Source organism: Gekko japonicus, unplaced genomic scaffold, assembly GCF_001447785.1.
Source record: "Gekko japonicus isolate JY-2015 unplaced genomic scaffold, Gekko_japonicus_V1.1 scaffold2024, whole genome shotgun sequence".
In the NCBI taxonomy this organism is placed as follows: domain Eukaryota; kingdom Metazoa; phylum Chordata; class Lepidosauria; order Squamata; family Gekkonidae; genus Gekko; species Gekko japonicus.
The window spans coordinates 226,589-249,430 of NW_015163149.1; the positions used below are offsets into that span (position 1 = coordinate 226,589).

Here is a 22,842-nt window from a genome sequence, read left to right on the forward strand (position 1 = left end):
CCCCCCCCAAGATATAAGCTTTTGTGAGCAAAGCTCCCTTGGTCAGACACTCACAAAACTTTATACTCTGGAAAATATTAGACTCAGGTTGGGTAGCCATGTTGGTCTGAACCACATGAAAGCTGACACCCAGAATGAAACCTCATTGGTCTTAAAGGCGCCACCGGACTAAAATTCTGGAAAATGCTGATGCCCTTTAAGGTGCAACTGGACTCGAATTCTGTTCTTGGTAACTAGAACTCTCCCCTCAGAATACCAGATATTGTTGCATCTCATTCATCTTCCCCTAAAAGGTTTTTTTTAAGCTCTGTCAGGATCACGGCCTTCGGCAGTCCTCAGTGGAGTGGCCATACCTGTAGAACCTTCCAGAACAGCCGAACGGCCAAAGCAAGCCACGTGACTGACCGTGCCCTCTGTGGCCTAGGGTTGCCAATCCCCAGGTGGTGGCTGGAGGTCTCCTGTAATTACAACTGGTCTCCAAGCGACAGATACCAGTCCCCCCCTGAAGAAAATGGCTGCTTTGGAAGGTGGATGGTATGGAATTGTGCCTGGCTGAGGTACTTCCCCAAAACCCACTCCCCTCAGGCTCCACCCCACGAAATCTCCAGGTATTCCCCAACCCGTAGCTGGCACCCCCACTTCTGTAAGCACGATAGCACTCCTAACCCTTCGCCTGTCCACTGGGAAGTGTTACAAGGCCATTTTCTTGCTGAGGGGGTCAGAGCTCTGTGAAATGGACACCTTATGCCCTGGGTCCCCAAAACGATGCCTGTGGGGGGGGCATATTGTCCACCAACATTTCCTGGCACCTGACAGGTGTTTTCAGAAAGTGGGTGGGGCCACGTGGGGTTATAGGCCATTGGAAAGTTGATTGGCTGTGCGGAATTTCTAAAAACGTTGCTGTGGCAACAGCTGCCGCCCCAATACAAGGATCTTCACGATGATGGCCGAAGGTGGACTCTGGCAGCCATTTTGTGGCTGGCTCTGTCTCCCACGGCAGCCATTTTGTGGCAGCCATTTTGTCACAGTTCCAAAGGCGCCCACAGGCTCCAATAGGTTGGGGACCCATGCCCTGTGCTGAGGGTTCACAGAGCCGGAGCTGAACGCAACCCTAGGGCCTCCGCATCTTCTTCCGATTGCCTGTATGGAAAAGGGATCCGCTCACTGGAAGGCGGGGAAGCATCTTCGGTGGGATTTCGTCTCCCGTTCCCCATTCCTACCTGACCTGAGGCGGCGCTCATGCCCACAAAGTTCTCGTTTATCTTGGCCAGCAAGGTCAGGAAGTCTTTGTCCTGGTAGTCAAAGCGTCGGCCGAACACGATGGAGCAGATGACGTTGGAGACGGAGCGGCTGAGGAAGAACGTGGGGTCGAAGGCCGAGCCTGGAGCAAGGAAGAAGCCGTGAGGAGAAGCCGGGCAGCCCTTTCCCCCCCCTGCCGACAGGCTCCGCTGGGCTTGGCCTTAGCCAGCCAGCAAGGTCCCTTCCAGTGTTCCCTCTAAGCTGAGTTAGTGTGAGCTAGCTCACAGTTCTTTTTAGCCTCCGGCTCACACATTTTTTGTCTTAGCTCAGGAAGGAGGGCTCCAAATCACACTGATTGATGCAGCAGCCAAATGGCTCGCTCACAACTTTAATGCCAGTAGCCCACCAAGTAGAATTTCTGCTCACAGGACTCCACAGCTTAGAGGGAGCGTTGGTCCCCTTCCCCACTCTCATGTGTCCAGCACATTTGCTATTCTGGGGGGGGGGGGGCTGGCGGCACATCAGTCCTGTCCTATCATGCTTCTGAGTGGACACCTGAGGGAAAATGGGGGAGACTAATTCTTCAGAAAGCAAGCAAGCACCGTAGAAATAACGCAGACCACAAGTGCTCAAAAAGTCATGCAAAAAGAGTAAATTTAAATAACAAGAATAACAGAGGACCACATGTCTCAGTAAAACCAAATTACATCATATAATATACAGGTCCATGAGTAGTGCAAGTCCATAAATGGTACACAGACAAGGACGAAGACTCCAGATTGTGATCTTCGTTTCGATCAGGGCTATTTTTGGGCAGGAATACACAGTAATGGAGTTCCGGCTGACTTCAGAGTTGGCCATGCCCACTACAGCCAAAACCTCTGCGAGCGTGGCTACAGAGGGAAGGCCTGGAGAGCAACACCACCACCCCCGCAACTCCGAGGCAGGTGGGACGGGGGGGCCCTGGAAGGATCAGGGAGGCATTTAAATGCATCCCCATGCCTTCCCCGCAGCCGCAGGCGCCCGGGCAAGCCAAGGGAAGGCACAGGATGTGGCCTAATATGCTGATGAGCTGTGCTGTCAGGGTGTGGCCTAATATGCTAATGGGTTTCTGCTGTTGGGTGTGGCCTGTTATGCTTATGAGTTCCTGATACTGGCTGATTTGTTTTCAACTCCCTTCCTAACAATAAGAAGGCTTCTCTATGGGGAATGGGCAATTCTGCCCTAAAGTGAACAAACTCTCCAATAGTCGGTAAGCTAAGGATTCCTCCTACACATGGGAGATCTTGGCTGCTCAGCAGGATCACCTCTGGTTAGCACTTGGAAGGGAGGCTGCCAGGGAAGTTTTAAAGTGGCCGCGCGTAGAGTCAGTCTCACCCTCTGAACGTCTCTTGACTTGAAAGCCCTACAGGGTGGCCTTAAGTCAGCTGAGAGACCTGACGGCACGTTCCACCCCCATTATGGGAGACGGCAGAGGGAGGGGGGACTGACTGAGGTCGGAGCAGAGGTCTAGGACGAAAGGTTATGTTCCTGTCCTTTAAAATCTGAGGATTCAATATATCATACTATTTTTGATTGTCCATTTCGCGCAGCCTTACGCAAAGAATTGTTGCCAGATGACAACTCAGCCCTGCCCCACCTTCCCGAGCAGATATAAATTACCTGCCTACCATTTTTTTCTTCTTCTCACCTTGACACAGGGAGTCCTCCACCTTTCTGTGTTATACCTCTGAGGATGCCAGTCACAGCTGCTGGCGAAACGTCCGGTCCATTGTAGCCAAGACCACGGCCACACAGCCCGGAAAAAATCCACAGCAACTAATGAACTCCGGCTGTGAAAGCCTTCGACAACACATTGTTGTCATCTTTATTTCCTCGTAATCATAATTCTAATAAGGGAAAAGCTATTCAGTGGCCCCGTTCACACGCCGAATCTGCCACGGGAGAGCCACGAATGCTGGGCGGATTTTCAGGGCACGATCACACCACAGCATCTGGAAAGCATAGCGCACCCATGGCCAACCCGTGACGTGCCGCTAAAGCTGCGCAGTTTAAAAGTATCTAAACAAATGTACTAGCAAATGGTTTGCCATGGGCTGCCGACAGAATCACTCCGTGTGATCGCGCCGGCGCACAGCTTTCCCCCCGGCTGTCCTTGACGAGCACACGCTGACAGACAAAACTGCGGTGTGCCACCGTCGCATCTGATAACGTTCTGGCGGGTCTAATTGCGCCGGTGCAAAGAGCCACGCCTCCCCCCCGTGTTATCGGGCCTGTGTGACCGGGGCCAGTATTTATTAAAGGATGCTAATCCTAATATCACACCGATCGTGGCCATGTCTCTTGCCGAAGTGGCCAGAGTTAGATCTATGCTCCTGAAGGAACGATTCATATTGTTTATTATGTTTTTAAACTAACCACGCTGTGTTATCGTATGTTTTTGCACCCTACTGTTATGCCATTAAAGGTATTTGATTTTAACTGAGGGAGGCGCAGAGGTATAGGACGAGGGTTCAGGGAAGCCGTTTTATTTATTTATTTATTTATTATTTAGATTTTTATCCTGCAGCTCAGTGGGTCACCCCCAGAGGGAACCTGTAGGAGAAGCTTACAATTGGAATGTTTTGTCAGCGGATTCTCTATTTAGCAAAGAGAATCTGTTTGATGTAATGGCAGGAGGTTTTTGTTCCTGTTCCCCACTGGGGCAGAGGGAGATGGGCGAGTGGGTGCCAGAGAGCTGGTGCCTTCAGAGAAGCTCAGAGCATCAACGGATCCTACAAAGTCCCCTCCCGCTTTCCAAATATCACAATCAAGGGAGCCGGCAAAACAAGCCCCACCGTTGGTTTTCCGGAACTCCTCCACAAGGAAGTGGGCCTCTTCCTGGATCCGCTCCTCGATAGACCGCTTCCCCATCCCAAAATTGCGCAAGGTGCCGAGGGTGAACCGTCGGAGCTGTCTCCACCGCTCCCCGTTGGCAAAAGCGATCCCTGGAAGCACAAATTATAAAATGGTCAGGAGCCACCGAGAGAGAGAGCAAGAGCAGGAAAATGCGACCGAGCCCGCCCTAAAAGATAAAGTGTCCCTCACCGTTCTATCAAGTTTCAGTAATCAGAAGGGGGAAGAACTCTTAAAAACTCAGAATACAGACGTTAACTGTGGGTAAAGAAGACCTTGGGACATGGGCATTGTTCCCTCTAAGCCGAGTTAGTGTGAGATAGCTCACAGTTTTTTAGCCTCTGGCTCACACATTTTTGTCTTAGCTCAAGAAGGAGGGCTCCAGAGCACACTTATTTATGCCGTAGCCAAATCGCTCGCTCACAACTTTAATGTCAGGAGCTCACAAAGTAGAACTTTTGCTCACAAGACTCGCATGGCTTAGGGAGCATTGGACTTGTGTATCAAAAATGTGGCCCGGGGGCCGGATTAGGCCCCCGGAGGGTCTTCTATCAGGCCTGCAGTGGAACTGGCTGTCTTCTTCTTCTTCTTCCAGTTCTGCTGCTGCTGCTGCTGCATCATCGTAGGTTTGCAGCTTACAGATACACACATCTGAACAGCATACTCAAGATTTCAACAGCAGAGACATTTTGATGCAATAATTCAGAGCCAGAGGTGTCAGTTATCAGACACTGTTAAATAAACAAAATATTGCAAGACTGCTGATGTTTTAAGCATGTTTTTATTTTAAGTTAAAAAACCCCAACCCTTTGTGTTTTGTGTCCTTTATATAAAGTTTATCTCTCCGCTAGCTGGCATGACCTTTTATGACAAAGATGGGCCGGCCCGACAAGGTCTCGTTTATGTCATATCCGGCCCTCATAACAAATAAGTTCAACACCCCTGCCTTGGGACATAAAGATGGTTTCCGGCTGACCTCCCTTGGGAGGAGTGTTGGCAACTCTGAGTTGGGAAATTCTGGGAGATTTCAGGGTGGGCCCTGGAAAGGACAGGAGCTGCAGTGGCTCAAGTGGTTAAGACGCTGAACTGCAGGCTGTGGAAGGTCAGTAGTTCAGCAGTTCGAGACCTGAGTGTGCCGCATGACGGAGTGAGCTCCCGTCTCTAGTTCCAGCTCCTGCCAACCTAGCAGTTCGAAAGCAAGGAATTGCAAGTAGATAAACAGGTACCACTTCGGTGGGAAGGATCCATCCCGGTCCACTTTGGCCCAGACTTAAGATATTGGGGTACCATGGTGGCTCAGGGGATAAGACGCTGAACTGCAGGCTGTGGAAGGTCAGTAGTTCAGCAGTTCGAGACCTGAGTGTGCCGCATGACGGAGTGAGCTCCCGTCTCTAGTTCCAGCTCCTGCCAAACTAGCAGTTTGAAAGCAAGAAATTGCAAGTAGATAAATAGGGACCACTCCGGTGGGAAGGGAACAGCATTCCCTGCGCCTTGGTGTTTAGTCACGCCGGCCACATGACCACGGAAACGTCTTTGGACAGCGCTGGCTCTTCGGCTTGGAAACGGAGACGAGCACCACAACCCTAGAGTCGGACTCGACTGGCTTTCGAGCAAGGGAACCTTTACCTTTACTTTTACCTGGAAAGGACAGAGTTTAAGGAGGGGGAGGGAGGTCCACAGGGCAGGCAACACCATTTGAAGTCTACTCTCCAGAGCTGTCCTTTTCTCCTGGGAAACTGATCTCTGTAGTCTGGAGACTAGTTGTAATTCCAGGGGAGCTCCAGGCCCCAGCTGGAGAGGTTGGCAACCCGGCTTGCGAGGAAGCCCCCCTGTGGGGTGCAGCTAAAGACCACCCCAGCCCCCGCTCAGGCAGCCCTTGTGCAGCCTCCCAAGGGAGATGATGCATAAAGGGATTCGAGCAAGGATTGCAAGGATTAGCTGAGCGCACGGGGAGAGGAAGACCGTCCAGTCTCACATTTTTTAGTTCATTAAATTTAGAATGGTACTTAGAGATGAACGTGGTAAAGGTAAAGGTTCCCTTGCTTGAAAGCCAGTCAAATCCGACTCTAGGGTTGCGGTGCTCATCTCCGTTTCCAAGCCGAAAAGCCAGCGCTGTCCAAAGACGTTTCCGTGGTCATGTGGCCGGCATGACTAAACACCGAGGCGCACGGAACGCTGTTCCCTTTCCACCAAAGTGGTACCTATTTATCTACTTGCAATGTCTTGCTTTCGAACTGCTAGGTTGGCAGGAGCTGGAACTAGAGATGGGAGCTCACTCCATCATGCGGCACCCGGGTCTCGAACTGCTGAACTACTGACCTTCCACAGCCTGCAGTTCAGCGTCTTAACCACTTGAGCCACCGCAGCTCCATAATGAACGTGGAGCTGTAGTTAAATCAGCGGGTTCAGATGGGGACCTAAAACGGCTGGCTGGATTCGAGGGGAACTTAAAAACTCCTTGGTGAACGACAGTATTTATTCAAATGCAAGACTAGGTCCCCCCCCCCCAGGTAAGCCATCAAAAGGGGGTGGCTGTACTTTTGCAGACAAGTTAACAGTCATAGATTCAGGTGGGGTCGCCGTGTTGGTTTGAAGCAAGGGAACAAAGTCCGAGTCCAATGGCACCTTTAAGTCCAACAAAGTTTAAATCTGAAGAAGTGTGCCCGTGCCCAGGAAAGCTGATACCCAGAATTAAACTTTGTTGGTCTTAAAGGTGCCCGACTGGACTCAGGCTTTGTTTTGTTTTTTTAAAAAAAACAATTTATTAGGATATATTAAAAAGTTAAACATATGTCAATACTTAATTCATTAGACATCCTTTCCTCCACAATTCCCTCCCCTTTTTTCGGCTTCCCACAGTGCGGGAGCTGGTCCATGGGGTCGCGAAGAGTCGGACTCGACTGTGCGACTGAACAACAACAACACAGTGCTCCAACCTCCTCCTCCATTCTTATATTCACTTCATTCCTCTCTTTTTCATAATCCATCTCTAGGTAATTTATCTTTCAACTGTTACACAAATACATTTATCTGTTTTCTACTTCTTAAAACTTTCAGTAGTTATCAAAGCAAATCAAATTACATCCCATTGTTTTTCTAAGTACTCTTTAAAGTCTTTCCAGTCTGCAAAAAATTCTTCTGCTTCCAAATTATTAAGTTTCCTTGTCATTTTATCCATTTCCACCATAAAAAGTAGTTTTTTAATCCATTCCCCAATTTCAGGGACCTTATCTTGTTTCCAACATTGGGCATATGTCATTCTGGCAGTAGTGATCATATACCACATCAATGTCCTTGGACTCCGGCTTTGTTAAGTTACAGTCATGTCCAGTGTTCCCTCTAAGCTGAGTCGGTGTGAGAGCTAGCTCAGAGTTTTTTAGCCTCCGGCTTACACCTTTTTGCCTTTGCTCAGGAAGGAGGGCTCCAGAGCAAACTAAGCCAAATGGCTCGCTCACAACTTGAATGCCAGCAGCTCACAAAGTAGAATTTTTGCTCACAAGACTCCACAGCTCAGAGGGAGCATTGGTCATGTCCGGTACTAACACTTTTTTGTGTGCATGTGTGACATTTTGAAGGACGTTGTCTTACACTGGCATACAAGTTAGGATTAGGTCCAGTAATAAGTTTCAAGGGGGCTGTCTTACATTCAAGGGGGCTGTCTTACATTCAGGTTCACTGTCCTTTTGAGTAAACACGGTACCTTCAGCTGGATCTCTGGTGTCACAGGGGGGTGATGCTGGCCCTTATCTGGGGGGGCCGGTTGTGTGTGTGGCGCATGTGGATTTTGTTGCCTTTCCTTGGAACTCACCGAAACCCTGGACGAAGTCATCCACGGTGGCCAAGTGACCCCTGCCACTGAACTCTTCAGCGTGATCCACCAGGGCTTCCTTGACTGCCTCGTAGCCATAGAGGACGACCACCTGCCGAGGGCCCAAGTGGACCGTGAAGACGGGCCCATATTGATCTCTCAGCTGCAGGAGGAATCAGAGAAGGTCACGGGCCAGCTTTTCCCCTCTGGTGGGTTCTGCGTGTCCCAACATGCTTTATATTCATCCATCCCAGCACTGACTGTTCGTAACAGCAAAGGCAGGCCCTCACCAAGACCCTTTAATTGGAGATTCCAGGATCAAACCTGGAACTCTGTGCATGGAATGTTTCTGACAGGGCTCTTTTTGTAGAAAAACCCCAGCCGGAACTCATTAGCATAATAGGCCACACCCAACAGCAGAAACTCATTAGCATATTAGGCCACTCCCCCTGACTGCACCACTCATTAGCACATTAGGCCGCACCCCCATGTTACCAGAAGTGTGGTCATCCAGCCACACCCACCTTTTGAGTCTTATTCTGTTGACCTTGTTTGTGGTCAAAACCCAGGGCTTTTTTTGTAGCAGGAACTCCTTTGCATGTTAGGCCACACACCCCTGATGTAGCCAATCCTAATGGGTTCCTGCTGTTGGGTGTGGCCTGTTATGCTAATGAGATCCTGCTGGGCGTGGCCAACTTGGGAGCCAGCCGGAACTCCGTTCCTGTGCGTTCCTGCCCCAAAATAGCCCTGGAATGAACAGCGCTATGACCCCTGCTGTTTACAGTGGACCTCCGCGGGCCATAGTCATCACATCAGCAGAGCTTGTACCAAGAGAGCACTGTGAAGAGCTGACTGTGCGCGGTCGCCTTCGGAACTTTCACGTCCTCTGCGGAAACAGCCCCGATTAAGCAACTACCCCCGGCCAGCTCAAGAAATACCCAGATACTTTCGAGTTCCTGCGGCAGATCTCTGCTTCCACTCCCCTACCCACAAGCAACCCAACCCAATGGGCCAACTCGTGCTTGTCCCAGAGAGACATGCGCCCAGCCATCCCCGTGGCGTGCCCGCACACCTTCGGAGTGGTAACTTGATCCCCTTTCAAAGCTCTGCACCCCTTGGGAATAGGTGTGCCCAGGTAATTCAATCCCTACCCCACCTGTGCACACCCTGAGCACGTGTTCCCTGTCGCCAGAGGAGGGAATTAATCCCAATTCATCGCTGTTTGTTTGTGGCCCAGTTTCGCTTCATTTCGTAGATTCCTGACATTTCCTGGTGAGAACTGCTGGCCTGTTTATTTGGTTAGCTGGTCTCTGTCTCTGTCTCTCTCTCTCTGTCTCTCTCTCTCTCTTTCTCTCTCTCTCTCTCTCCACATTTTGCAGAAGGTACCATTAAATCTGATGAGCAAAGAACTTGAAAGTGGCATGAAGTGTGGAAGCTACCGGATCCGTTTCAAAGTGCTGGTACTTACCTTTAAAGCCCTATATGGTCAGGGTCTGACATACCTGAGGGACCGCCTTTCCCCACACATAGCCCCCACGAGCAGTTTGGTCCGGGACATAACATCGCCTGGTGATTTCAGGCCCCAGGGAGGCAAGGCTTGTCGCAACCAGAGCCAGATCCTTTTCAGTGGTGGCTCCTACCTGGTGGAATGAGCTCCCAGAGGAGATCAGGGCCCTGCAGGACCTTCTGCAGTTTCGCAGGGCCTGTAAGACGGAGCTCTTCCACCAGGCTTTTACGTAGGGGCCGCCGCTGCCACCACCACAAACGGCGTGGGTAACAACGGGGCTAGGGGGGGACGGTCCCTGGAAGACCTGCCAGGATACTGCATGGCGCCGTATTCCAACTGGTTGTACACCAGCTACAGGACAACACCACCTTTATGGAAGACCGATACCATCTTGTAAGTTCATTCGGTGACCATCTTGTTTCTTACTGAGCACCTTATTTGTGTTGATAATTGCTGGTTTTACTGTTTTTGTATGTTTTTATGCGTGGGCACTTGTTGCTCCTTGTAAGCCGCCCTGAGCCCGCTTGCGGGGAGGGCGGGATATAAATGCTAAAATAAATAAATAAATATAAATGGATCCCTGGTTATAACAGCATCCGCTTATCCTGGGACAAGTGTGGGACGAAAGCGGGGTGACCTCAATGTAATGTGGAAACAAAAAAATACCCTGAGATATTTACAGGGGTGATCTCGAGTGTCGTGTAAAATGTAAGTTTGGGGAACAGGGTTGAACCAGGATCCAAGGTCTAGTGCAGAATCACCCACAGATACGCCGTACTGACTGCAAAGTCACCCCCCCCCGAATGGCCATAAAACAGCCATAAATCTATGCAGAAGGTACCATTAAATCCGATGATCAAAGAAAGTGGCATGGAGTGTGGAGGCTACCATAAAATCCAATAATCGAAGGAAGTGAAACCAGCATGCAATGCAGAGGGGGATTTCTGTTGCAGCGCGGGTTTTGTAAAAGAACAGAGGGGAAAGGCAATGCAGGATTGGCCTCTCTCTCTCCTTCCCAAATGATAAGCACTTTGCAAAAGGGAAAAGGGTGTAATGTATTCAATAGCTGCCATTGAATGCATGATGTATGTGAAACATCTAATTGACTTGCCATGTTGAGCTTCGTCCTGGGCTAGGATCCAAATCCATCCAATTGCATTGCTAGCCCAGGAAGCACCTAGCCAATCACTTTACAGCAAGCTCCCTGAGCAGGAACGTCCGTGATTGGTCCTTATATGAACAACTGTATTGGTTGGTGTTTGTACAGTGGGTGTGGCTACATTAGCCGGGAATGTTTAAAAGCAGGACAGCTGCAATGTGAAGGCTGTTCTGGCTATCAGATGTTGATCCGTGTTGGAGTTGTGTCCGAGTTGAAGAATAAAGCTGTGTTCTTGCTGAATCACTCTCCGACTGCTTTGTTAAGCGAGCGACTTAACAAAGGGCAAACTCTGTGTTAGGGATGATTAGGAAAGGGATTCGAGAATAAAATGGCCAATATTGTTATGGCCCTGTACAGATCTGTGATGTGGCCTCCTTTGGAATCCTGTGTACAGTTCTAGTCACCCGTCTCCCCAAAAGGACACTGCAGAGCTGGGGAAAGTTCAGAGGAGGGCGACCCAGATGTTTAGGGGGCTGGAGCACCTTCCCTAGGAGACTTTCCAGTTTAGAAAAGAGGCCACTCAAGGGGGATATGATAGAGTTTATAAAAATTATGCACGGGGTGGAGAAAGTTAACCAAGAGAGCTTTTTCTCCCTGTCCCATGATACTAGGACTCAAGGGCATCCAATGAAACTGACGGGCAGTAGGTTCAGGACAGGCAAAAGGAAATACATCTTTACGCGGAGAATGATTCAAAGGTGGAATTGTAAGGATCGGGACTTCTAGATTTTGAGGCTTTCGCTAAGCGTGATCAAGTTGCACGTTTTTATAGGTTAGGTGCAGCCTGTTTGGGCCAAGCCTTAATTAAAAGCACCTGGCATAAGATGCTTTTATCAGGTTGCCAACTAGCAATGGGGATTAACCAACTGTGCCCCGATTGGCTAACGGGGGCCATGGGGGCTGACAAAAGGGAGATGCCAGACCCAAATAATATGCTAAAGAACCGTACAGCCAGGGACTGTCAGAAGTGTGATTGAGTCTTAATGCTTTGTTATTGTTAAATCTGTTTAATTTTAACTGTATTTTCCCCCAAAATGGTTTTATTCATTTTACATTAACAACAAGATTAACAACAGGATAGGCGTGTACATATAGCCTCCATATATTATTTTATACCTACAAATAAATATAGCTCTATATAGTCTAGTCTAAGGATGCTGTTTTCCAGTGTCTTACAAGTCAAACCTTATGACATGAGAGCTTAGAGTCTAATCTAAAAAGTCTAAAGAGCAGGGCTCTTTTTGTAGAAAAAGCCCAGCAGGAACTCATTAGCATAATAGGCAACACCCAACAGCAGGAACTCATTAGCATGTTAGGCCACACCCCGACAGCACAGCTCATTAGCACATTAGGCTGCACCCCCATGTTACCAGAAGTGTGGTTATCCAGCCACACCCACCTTTTGCTTGTTATTCTGTTGACCTTGTTTGTTGTCAAAACCCAGGGCCTTTTTTGTAGCAGGAACTCCTTTGCATGTTAGGCCACACACCCCTAATGTAGCCAATCCGAATGAGTTCCTGCTGTTGGGTGTGGCCTGTTATGCTAATGAGTTCCTGCTGGGCGTGGCCAACTCAGGAGCCAGCCGGAACTCCGTTCCTGTGCGTTCCTGCCCAAAAATAGCCCTGCTAAAGAGTGACACTTTCCATTACATGCTGTCCGTACAGTATGTCTATAATACCTTTCGAGATTGTTAAATGAGGTGAAGAGTATTTATTACATCAGGTCTTGTTCCTCTAGTGGTTAGATGCGCTAATCTGGGATAAACGTGTAATATCGTCGTATTCGCCTTTTAGATTTGTTTTGTTTCAGAAGGTCTGAGGATTTTTTCCATTTTGTATATGTTCCAAAGTTGTTTATACCAGAGGACGACGTTTAGATTGTTTGTGGATTTCCACGTAGGTGCTATTGAGGTTTTGGCTGCAAATAGTATATAAGCTGTTTCTTTTCCTTTGTGTCACGGATAGGGTGGTTACCCCTCTGAGGTTTAGAAGTAGAGCTTCCGGGATTTATTGTACCATTTTTATGATGTTACCCGCCCTGAGCCCGCTTGCGGGATGGGCGGGCTAAAAAGACAAATAATAAATAAATAAATAATAAATAGGAGAAGGGGAACAAGGAGGAGGAATCAGACCAGAGAGTCCCCCCCCCCCCCCCCTGGCAGCGATACCATCTTACTTTTGGCGAGTCCAGCCGTCATTTGTGAAGGAATGCAGATCTGTAGCCACCCTGACCCCAAACTGGCATTTGTTCCCATCCCATTTCTGGCAGCAGGAGACGTATGGAGTAGGGCTGGCAGGTTTCCCCCCTGCCACTTGCAAGGGATGGGGATGGCGGGAGGGGGGGGTAGGGTTGCTAGATCCAGGTTAGGAAACTCCTAGAGGTTTGGGGATGGAACCTGGGGAGGACGAGGACCTCAGGTGGGTACAATGCCCCAGAATCCGCCCTCCAAAGCATCCATTTCCTTCCTGGGAACTGATCTCTGTAGTCTGGAGATGAGTTGTAATTCCAGGGGATCCCCAGGCCCCACCTCGAGGGTTATAAACACACAAGGAACACGGCAAGGTTAGACAAACATAAAGAAACACCGCAATAGAACAAAACACACTTTTACTAATATGTACTTGCATCTTCATATATTAATCTACTTGCAATAAAGACTCTAGTCTGTTTTATACACATACAAAAACCTAAAGTACATTGTCTTTACAAATAGAAAAGTCCACCGCTACAAAGACCAACAAAGAGGAGAGCCAGAGAAGCCTTCTTTAGAATGGTTGACTTATGCACAGTAAAATTGAGAACTTTGGTTCCAGGAAAACTACGTCTGCCTGAAGAAGAATTTGTCGGAACACGCAATTTTTGCCTGGGAGGCGTGTTGCTTGCTTTGATGCTTGCTGAAACACTTTGTGTGGAAAATACAACCGCCTGCTGCATCTCTCATGCCTGCTTTGATGCCTGCTGAATTACTCTTTGTGGAGAGCATAACGGCCCGCTGCATCTCTCATCATTTATGACTGTTGCAACGTTCATTAGTCCTCTATCAGGAGCAAGATAGTCTACAGCATTGGGATAGGTCTTCGCAGCTGTGGACTTTTCTATTAGTAAATACAATGTACTTTAGGTTTTTGTATGTGTATAAGATAGACTAGAGTCTTTATTGCGAGTAAATCAATATATGAAGATACAAGTACATATTAGTAGAAGCGTGTTTTGTTCTATCGCGGTGTTTCTTTATGTCTGTCCCACCTGGAGGCTGGCATATCCCGCTTACCTTCTTGAAGGACTTCAGGATGTCGTGGGCCTTCAGTTCCAGCAAGTTGCCCAAAACGGGGAGGGGTGCGGGGCCTGGGGGGAGCTGCCTCCTCCTCGCCGTTCGGCTCCATGCTGAGATGAGAGCTAAAGTTGAGATACAAACTGTCAACAAAAGCAAGAGACTTTCGCACAGCTCCATCGTCCCCAGGAAACCCGGGCTGCTGCTTTGGAAATGAAAGAACCGGACCCCACCTAAAAATGGGACTCGTATCATAAAAGAGGGATTGGTGCAAAACCTGGAAGTTTATTTCTTTAACAGCAAACTTATCTTCTTGATACACAATTTGTGCCCAACCCAAGAAACTGGCGATAATTTGCTTCTAGCTGCCAACTACTGGCCTGTAAAATTTCTTTGGCATTCAAGATTTCGGTTTAGAAAAAAGACGACTAAAGGGGACCGTGACAGAGGTTTATAAAATTATATGTGGGGTGGAGAGAGTGGACAAAGAGAATTTTTTTCTCCCAAAATTCGAGGGAATCCAGTGAAGCTGATGGGCAGGAGGTTCAGGAAGGACAAAAGGAAATACTACTTTACACAGAGAGGGGTTAAAATATGAAATTTTCTGCCAGAGGTGGTGGGTGATGGCCACAGGAATAAACAGCTTTAAAGTGGAATTAGATTCACGGAGGATCAATGGCTAGTAGCTGTGAAGTCTTATGAGCAAAAATTCTACTTTGTGAGCCACTGGCATTAAAGTTGTGAGCGAGCAATTTGGCTACTGCCTACATTAGTTTGCTCTGGAGCTGTCCTTCCTGAGCGAAGATAAAACTGTGTGAGTCAGAGGCTAAAAAACTGTAAGCTAGCTCATACTAACTCAGCTTAGAGGGAACATCACTAGGCATGGTGATTGAGAACCTCCACATACAGAGTCACTAAACCCTCTGAATCCCAGAGCCAGGAGGCAACAGCAGGCCTCTAAGTCCTGTTGTTGGTCCTCCAGAGGAACTGGTTGGCCGCTGTGTGAGGCAGGAGGCTGGACTAGATAGATCCTCACTGGTCTGATCCAGCAAGGCTCTTCTGATGTTCTTATCAGGGGAAGGCCTCCGCCTCTCTGCCCTGTTGTTGGCCCTCCAGAGGGACTGGCTAGCCACTGTGGTAACCACAATCATCCACCCAAGAGTCGCTTTTGCTGGCCAAAGGAAAACATTTTGCCAGACCGCTCAGCCCTTTTGCCGAAACAACTTTCCAATCAGTGCCACCCCTCGACCTGCAAGCCAGCTGGGATGAACTCCCAAGAAGTAGCCGGCCTCAAGCATGAACTCTGGGCCCTGTTTGCATCTGTGCAGGAAAAAAGAGAACAGTGCAGGGCTTTTAAGGTGTGAGATTAATGAAGAAAAGACCGGGAGCCCGATCTTCCTGCGTGCTTTCAACAGAGAAGAAAAACTGGTTACGTTCTGTCCCCAGCCAAGGATTCTGCCTCTTCAGCTTTCTGTTCTGTAGAAAATAGTGCTTTGTCATTGCCCCGGTTTATAAGGGTGGGATCATAAAAGTTCAGCCCGTGTTTGCTCTTCTCCGCCTTTGGGGGAGAGTTGATAGCCGAGTCCTTGAGAAAGGGCAATGGACCGGAGAGAGTGAGAGAGAGAGCAAACACCCGGCCTCTTCACACTCGGCTGGCAGCAAAAGCCAGAAAGGGGAGCAGAGGCAGCCCCTCCTTGGGCCCTGGCATGAGAAGGAGGAATGCGCCTCTGTCTCCAGAGGAGATGGACTCCACGGCAGAAGCGGCCTCCATCCAAAGGGTCAGTGGCGGCAGCAGAAGCTGTCCAAGGAAACGGAGAGCTGGGGCCCATTGCCCAGGAGAGGGGAAGAGGAAGGTCCCCAAACACTCCAGACGCTTCCTGTTCAGTTTGGTGTAGTGGTTAAGTGCGTGGACTCTAACCTGGGAGAGCCAGGTTTGATTCCCCACTCCGCCTCCACATGCAGCTGCTGGTGTGACCTTGGGTCAGTCACAAGTTCTCTCAGAACTGTTCTCTCAAGGGCAGTTCTCAGGAGAGCTCTCTTAGCCCCACCTACCTCACAGGGTGTCTGTTGTGGGGAGGGGAAGGGAAAAGAGATTGTAAGCCACTCTCAGACTCCTTTGGGTACTGAAGGGTGGGGTATAAATCCAATCTCCTCCTCCTCCTCCTCTTCCTCCTCCTCCTTTTCTTCTTCTTCTCAAGATCCAAAACTGGAATGCTTTAGAATTGTTGGCATTTCATGACTTGATTTGGACTGTTCTAACCCGACCGCTCAGCAATTTCATGGAGTGCCCGCGAGTTCTTGTATTGTGAGAAAGTACTTCTTTCTCAACCTGCTCTATCTCATGCATAATCTTGTAAACCTTGATCATGTCACCCCTCAGCCATCGTTTCTCCAAGCTAAAGAGCCCCAAGTGTTTTAACCTGTCTTCATAGTGATCCCTCAAGTACCCAGTCAGAGACCATCCAGGGCTTGACAGGTAGCAACCAGGAACCATCCAAACACCAGCTGTACAGCTGTAAAAAAACCCAGAGCAAACATCTTCGGCTGGCATTAGAGTCATTTGCTGCCAAACCAAACAGCCCCCGTGACTGGATTGTGAATGATTGCCATAGTCAAATCAAATCTAATCAAATTTACTAATATGGTTCGTGACCAGCACAAGATCAGTTACAGCAACGGTGGCGGCTACAAGCATGGACAGCTTCAAGAGAGAATTAGATAGGCATATGGAGCAGAGGTCCATCAGTGGCTCTTAGCCACAAGGTATAGATAGGAACTCTCAGTCTGGGGCAAGGGATGCTCTTTATTCTTGCTGCTTGGGGGAGGGGACAACAGTGGGAGGGCTTCTGGTGTCCTGGCCCCACTGCTGGACCTCCTGATGGCACCTGGTACTTTTGGCCACTGTGTGACAGAGTGTTGGACTGGATGGGCCATTGGTCTGATCCAACATGGGCTTCTCTTGTGTTCTTATTAGAACGGATAGAAGGAAGTCCTTCTTCACCCAAAGAGTGATAAACACATGGAATTTACGGCCACAGGAGGTGGAGGGGGCTACAAGAATGGATGGCCTCAAGAGGGAATTGGATAAGCATCTGGAGCAGAGGTCCAACAGTGGCTTTTAGACACAAGGTGTAGGTAGGAACTCTCGGTCTGGGGCAAGTGATGCTCTGTATTCTTGGTGCTTGTGGGGGGGGGGCAACAGTGGGAGGACTTCTGGTGCCCTGGCCCCACTGCTGGACCTCCTGAGGGCACCTGGTATTTCTGGCCACTGTGTGACACAGTGTTGGACTGGATGGGCCATTGGCCTGATCCAACATGGGCTTCTCTTACGTTCTTATGAATTTTAAGAAATATACGATATTAAAATTACTGAATGGCCTATGCACTCTTAAAATCACAGAGCATTGAACAAAACATCTACATTTTAATGGTGCAGCTACGTTCTGTGTTAATTCCCTGCAAACTGATTGCCAAAGCTGAACACTGTAAGTCCGTCTGTTGAACATGACTGATGCAAAATTTGGGGCGTCCCTAGCAGCAACCGGCACTTTAAATTGTGCCCTGCAACGAAGAGGCAGACAGAGAAGAAGCTCTTTTGCCACTTGCAAGATACAGTCCCTGCAGTTTATTGCCTGGAAGCAACGCCTCTACCATGCTTTAGACTCATTGCAACTTCTGGAGATTCTTCAGAGGTCTTAATTTCAAACATGTAATGCAATAGCATTTAGAATTTCAGTGTTCAAAGCACTTTATGTCTCTTACCACAATAAACATAACAACACTGTGCTGCCCCAGCCAGCGTTAATGTACCTTTAAGAGTAGTTGCACCTGGGAATTGGAGTTCACAGTTAGGGGTCCCAGAAGCTTCCCTCTGACTGGCTCATTAAGAGTAATTTCCTGAGCTCAGAGGCGCAAAGGTAGGAGTTTTATTGTTCTTTTCCGTTTCTTTGTCCATCAACCCTTACTGCAAGGAGAGGGGAAGCCCATCTCTTTTCTCACCGCGGCCATAGCATTGACCTAGATCAGAAAGATGTAACGCTCTATACAGAGCTATCAGTTCGATTGTGAGTAAATGATCTACTGAATGCATGTGAAGTTAAATAAAGATGATTTAAGCTCTCTTCAGGGGCTGTGCGTTAACTCACACCTGGAAAGCGTTTGCCTCAGCTGCAAGCTCACGCTAGACAGGACAAACACACCTCTGAGGTAGGTTGGTATTATCCCCAGGAGAGCTTAAACCAAGCATGGTGGCACATCAATATTTTAGGGAGGAGCATAAAGCAGTGAGATTCTGCAGCTTCCAACTGGTCGGTGGGCATAGTTCAGATTTTGCTGTATTTTGCATTTCACCGTTGATTAACACATGGAAGGTTCACATCATCTGGCTTCAAATCAAGCCAACTCATGCACACACACACCCTGCATCAGTCCAAGGCTACCAAATACTGAATGCCGCTGCATGTCACCTAAAATGCTCTTCGGTGTTAAATATGATTGCATGCATTCCAGAGGTCAAATGCAGCAGATCACTGTAAGGGATCTTTAAGTCACCTCGCAGGTCCCCTGCTTGTTTATCAGTTCCTTGAAATATCCCCTCCTCCTGAGCTTTGCTTTGGCCATAATATCTGCAGGTAGGAAACTGAGGCTGGGAGGGAGCAGCTTGCCCGGATCAGCTGGGGTCAGGGCCCCGCTCTGCGTGCCGTCTCAGCAGCTGTCTCCCTCCCATGTGGCAGGTCAGCTCAGTTCAGATTTCTTTTTGCCACTGATTAACTCCTGATGGGCTCACCCAATGCCGTTGCTGACAAGCAGTGGAAGAAAGGTGAGCCTCACGTTGTGAGAAGCAAGCGGAGAGAGGGGTGGAGGCGGGCCAGTCCCTGGCAGGGCAAGTGAGGAAACTCTGAAAAACTGGCTTAGTCTGCACACAAAGGCTGGATTTGCGGAGGAGCCGGGTAAACAAAGAGGCCGGTGGCAACTGAAGGCCACGTGAGTTTGCGATGGGGTCGACGTTCGTGACTCGGGAGCTCAGCCTCACAAGACTCGGCGTGTTTTCGTGGCTCAAGTGGGCCAGCCCTGTCCTACAACTCCTCTGGGAGCTCATGCGTCGTTTTCAGCTCTCTCTGAGATTTCTGTTTGTTTTCCGATTTCTGAAGTCCCAGCCCTGTTGCGCAGTTCAGTGGACGCCCCGTTCTGTCGGTTATAGGTGACTCACACACACTGTAATCTGCCTTGACTCTCAGCAAGGCAGGCAGACTATGAATAACATAACATAACAGCAGCAGGAACAATAATAAAAACATCACGATACTTTTGATTTATTGGCATTCACCACAGAATAGAAGCCCTCTGATAGAAGCCCTCTGGGGGCCTGACCTGGCCCCTGGGCCGCACATTTGACACCCCCTGGTCTACAGCATTGGAACCTGTCTCTGTAGCTGTGGACTTTTCTCCTAGATATATAATGTTCTTTAGGTTTCGTACTTTGTGAAAATCAAGACTCATGATCGTGGGGCCATTTCCCCAGAAAAGCTGGTGCGGAGCGCAAGCCGCCAAATCCATTCTCTTCCCTGAGTAAACAACAGCTGGATCTTCCCCTGTTGCGCAGTTCAGTGGACGCCCCGTTCTGTCGGTTATAGGTGACTCACACACACTGTAATCTGCCTTGACTCTCAGCAAGGCAGGCAGACTATGAATAACATAACATAACAGCAGCAGGAACAATAATAAAAACATCACGATACTTTTGATTTATTGGCATTCACCACAGAATAGAAGCCCTCTGATAGAAGCCCTCTGGGGGCCTGACCTGGCCCCTGGGCCGCACATTTGACACCCCCTGGTCTACAGCATTGGAACCTGTCTCTGTAGCTGTGGACTTTTCTCCTAGATATATAATGTTCTTTAGGTTTCGTACTTTGTGAAAATCAAGACTCATGATCGTGGGGCCATTTTCCCAGAAAAGCTGGTGCAGAGCGCAAGCCGCCAAATCCATTATCTTCCCTGAGTAAACAACAGCTGGATCTACCAGCACTGACCTAAAGCGCAACTTCCAGTGGTCAAATGTAAGTCATAAGGGAACGGGGAGTTGCCAGAACCATCACGTGGGCTTCCGCCTGTTGCCTCCACATTCTGGAGGCCCAGTTTATGAGTCACTCGGTTCCCACCCACCCCCACCCCCGCAAATGGCTCAGGCAAGGACCAAGGCTCCCTCTAAGCTGTGGAGTCTGGTGAGCAAAAATCCTACTTTGTGAGCTGCTGCTGGCATTAAAGTTGTGAGCGAGCGATATGGCTACTGCATGAATTAGTTTGCTCTGGAGCCCCATCCTTCCAGAGCTGGGACAAAAACCTGTGAGCCGGAGGCTAAAGAATTGTGAGTTAGCTCACACTGACTCAGCTTAGAGGGAACACTGGCAAGGACCCCTCCGCTTGTGGGGCTTCTCGGCTTTCTCTCTCTCTCTCTCTCTCCGTTCAGTTCAGTTGCTCGCCGGCCACTTCCCTAGGACTCAATGCAGGCTGTCATTAAAAAGCAGAGAATCAAGTATATAAGGAAAAAATATAATAAAAGTGTATTCTTGGGTACTTAAAAAAAAAAAGAGCAGAGAATCTAATTAAACATACTGGGTTCGACACACGAGTAGTGATCAGTTCATGCTTTATTCGTGATTTCAGCAAGTAGAAAGAAGACTGAGAATCCCTGACCAAAGCCAGGTATTTATGCATGCAAAAGGTTACACCCCAAACACACACTCACTCCCATGATAGGCTATTTACATTACATTTAGGGATGCCAAGTCTGGGTTGGAAAATACCTGGAGATTTTGGGGGTGGAGCCAGGAGAGGGTGTGGTTTGGGGAGGGGAGGGGCCTCAGCATGGCACAATGCCACGGAGTCCACCCTTCAAAGCAGCCATTTTCTCCAGGGGAGCTGATTTCTGTCGGCTGGGGATCAGTGGTAAAAGCAGGAGATCCCCAGGCCCCACCTGGAGGTTGGCAACCCTAATTACATTGTTATTCCATTGGTTTACTCTAGGATCCCTGTCTCATTACGGTCCATTCTAGGATCCTAGTCAGCTATTGTTATGGATCTTCAAGCTCTGTCCGAATTAAGCATCAGCCGAAGTATGGTCTAGGCTCAATAAAGGTAAAGGTAAAGGTTCCCTTGCTCGAAAGCCAGTCGAATCCAACTCTAGGGTTGCGGTGCTCATCTCCGTTTCCAAGCCGAAGAGCCAGCGCTGTCCGAAGACGTTTCCGTGGTCATGTGGCCGACATGACTAAACACCAAGGCGCATGGAACGCTGTTACTTTCCCACTGAAGTGGTACCTATTTATCTACTTGCAGTTTCTTGCTTTCGAACTGCTAGGTTGGCAGGAGCTGGAACTAGAGACGGGAGCTCACTCCGTCATGCGGCACACTCGGGTCTCGAACTGCTGAACGACCAACCTTCCACAGCCCGCAGTTCAGCGTCTTAACCCCTTGAGCCACCGCAGCTCCTAACCTAGGCTCAATACATTACACTAAAATACCCCAGAAACCCCTTTTTCAAAATGTCACTCATCTATTTCAGACTAGAGTTTCGTCACATTTGATGTGAAGCAAAGGCCTGAACGGAGCAACGTGGTCGCCACGTGGCCGCCTGCTTCCATCCCGTTCTCACGGAAACATCCCATCAAGGTTGAGTTGCCAACTCTTGGTTGGGAAATTCCTGGAGTTTTGGGGGTGCAGACTGGGGAGGGAAGGGGGGCACAACGCCACGGAGCCCACCCTCCAAAGCCGCCATTTTCTCCAGGAGGAACTGATCTCTGTGGTCTGGAGACGAGTTGTAATTCTGGGAGATCTCCAGGCCCCACCTGCAACAAACGCACAGGAGACACGGGGAGGTTGAGCAAACGTAGAAAAGCACTGTGTTGGGACTTCCCCTTGAATTGTGTGATATTATTCTGCAATGAGTTTGGTTTTTTGGTCATGTATGTAAAGCTGAGATTTCCCATCGAATTTTGTAATGCTAATGTAACGTAATGTAAAGTCATGTACGGCTGCGAGAGTTCTGGACTATAAGGAAGGCCAAGCGCCAAAGAATAGATTCTTTTGAACTAGGGTGCTGGAGAAGACTCATCTTGAGAATCCCCTGGACTGCAAGAAGATCAAATCAGTCAATCCTAAAAGAAATCAACCCTGACTGTTCCCTGGAAGGCCAGATAATGAAACTGAAGCTCAAATACTTTGGCCACCCAATGAGAAGGGAGCCCTCACTGGAGAAGAAGACCCTGATGCTGGGAAAGATTGAAGGTCAAAGAAGACGGGGACGGCAAAGGATGAGATGGTTAGACGGTGTCATCGATGCAACGAACATGAAGTTGAGCCAACTTCAGAGGATGGCGGAAGACCAGAAGGCCTGGCGGGAGCTGGTCCATGGGGTCACGAAGAGTCGGACTCGACTGTGTGACTGAACAACAAATGCTGTTAAGACTGTAATACTGTTATTTTACAATCTGGTTCAGAATCCAAGCAATTAGTTTCATCATAGCCAGGGGTCTTTTCCTAGAAAAAGAGTTGCAGGAGCTCATTAGCATATGGTTTAAAGTTTAAACCCCTTCTCACTAGAGTTGGGCCACAGCAGGAGGAAAGAGGGAAGGAAAGAGAGAGAGTAGAGAGAAGGAAAGAGGGAAAGAAAGAGATGGAAAGAAAGAAAGGAGGAAAAGAGAGGAAGGAAGGAAGAGAAGGGAAACAAAGAAAAGGAGGGAATGAAAAGGAAATGAGGGAAAGATGGCAAAGAGATGGAGGGAGAGAGGGAGTGTCAGCAAGCTGCCAAATTTCTTTTATTTTGGTTTTCCCATGTATGCGCTTGATTGCTTTCGCTTTCATATGTAGACCTGTTGATGTGCTTAATTGCTTAGCTGCTGGAACGAGTATATCTCTCAAGGCCACAGGTCGTTGCTGGATAGTAGCTTTGGTGATCTCACGGTGGG

The 22,842-nt window shown here is 48.8% G+C and overlaps 1 protein-coding gene across 2 annotated transcripts in view; it reads right to left on the reverse strand.

The window, feature by feature from the left end:
- LOC107106819 (cytochrome P450 2G1-like) overlaps nucleotides 1-22,842 on the reverse strand; it is a 40,481-nt gene that overhangs the window by 14,364 nt on the left and 3,275 nt on the right. The window contains exons 2-5 of one of the 2 annotated variants that reach the window (XM_015407027.1): nucleotides 13,880-14,004; nucleotides 7,943-8,105; nucleotides 4,077-4,226; nucleotides 1,221-1,381 (exon numbers count right to left, since the gene is read on the reverse strand). In XM_015407027.1, coding sequence (XP_015262513.1) covers nucleotides 1,221-1,381; nucleotides 4,077-4,226; nucleotides 7,943-8,105; nucleotides 13,880-14,004 — 599 coding nt within the window. Of the gene's footprint in view, nucleotides 1-1,220; nucleotides 1,382-4,076; nucleotides 4,227-7,942; nucleotides 8,106-13,879; nucleotides 14,060-22,842 lie in introns of those variants that run through there. The other variant, XM_015407026.1, reaches the window with a different exon arrangement.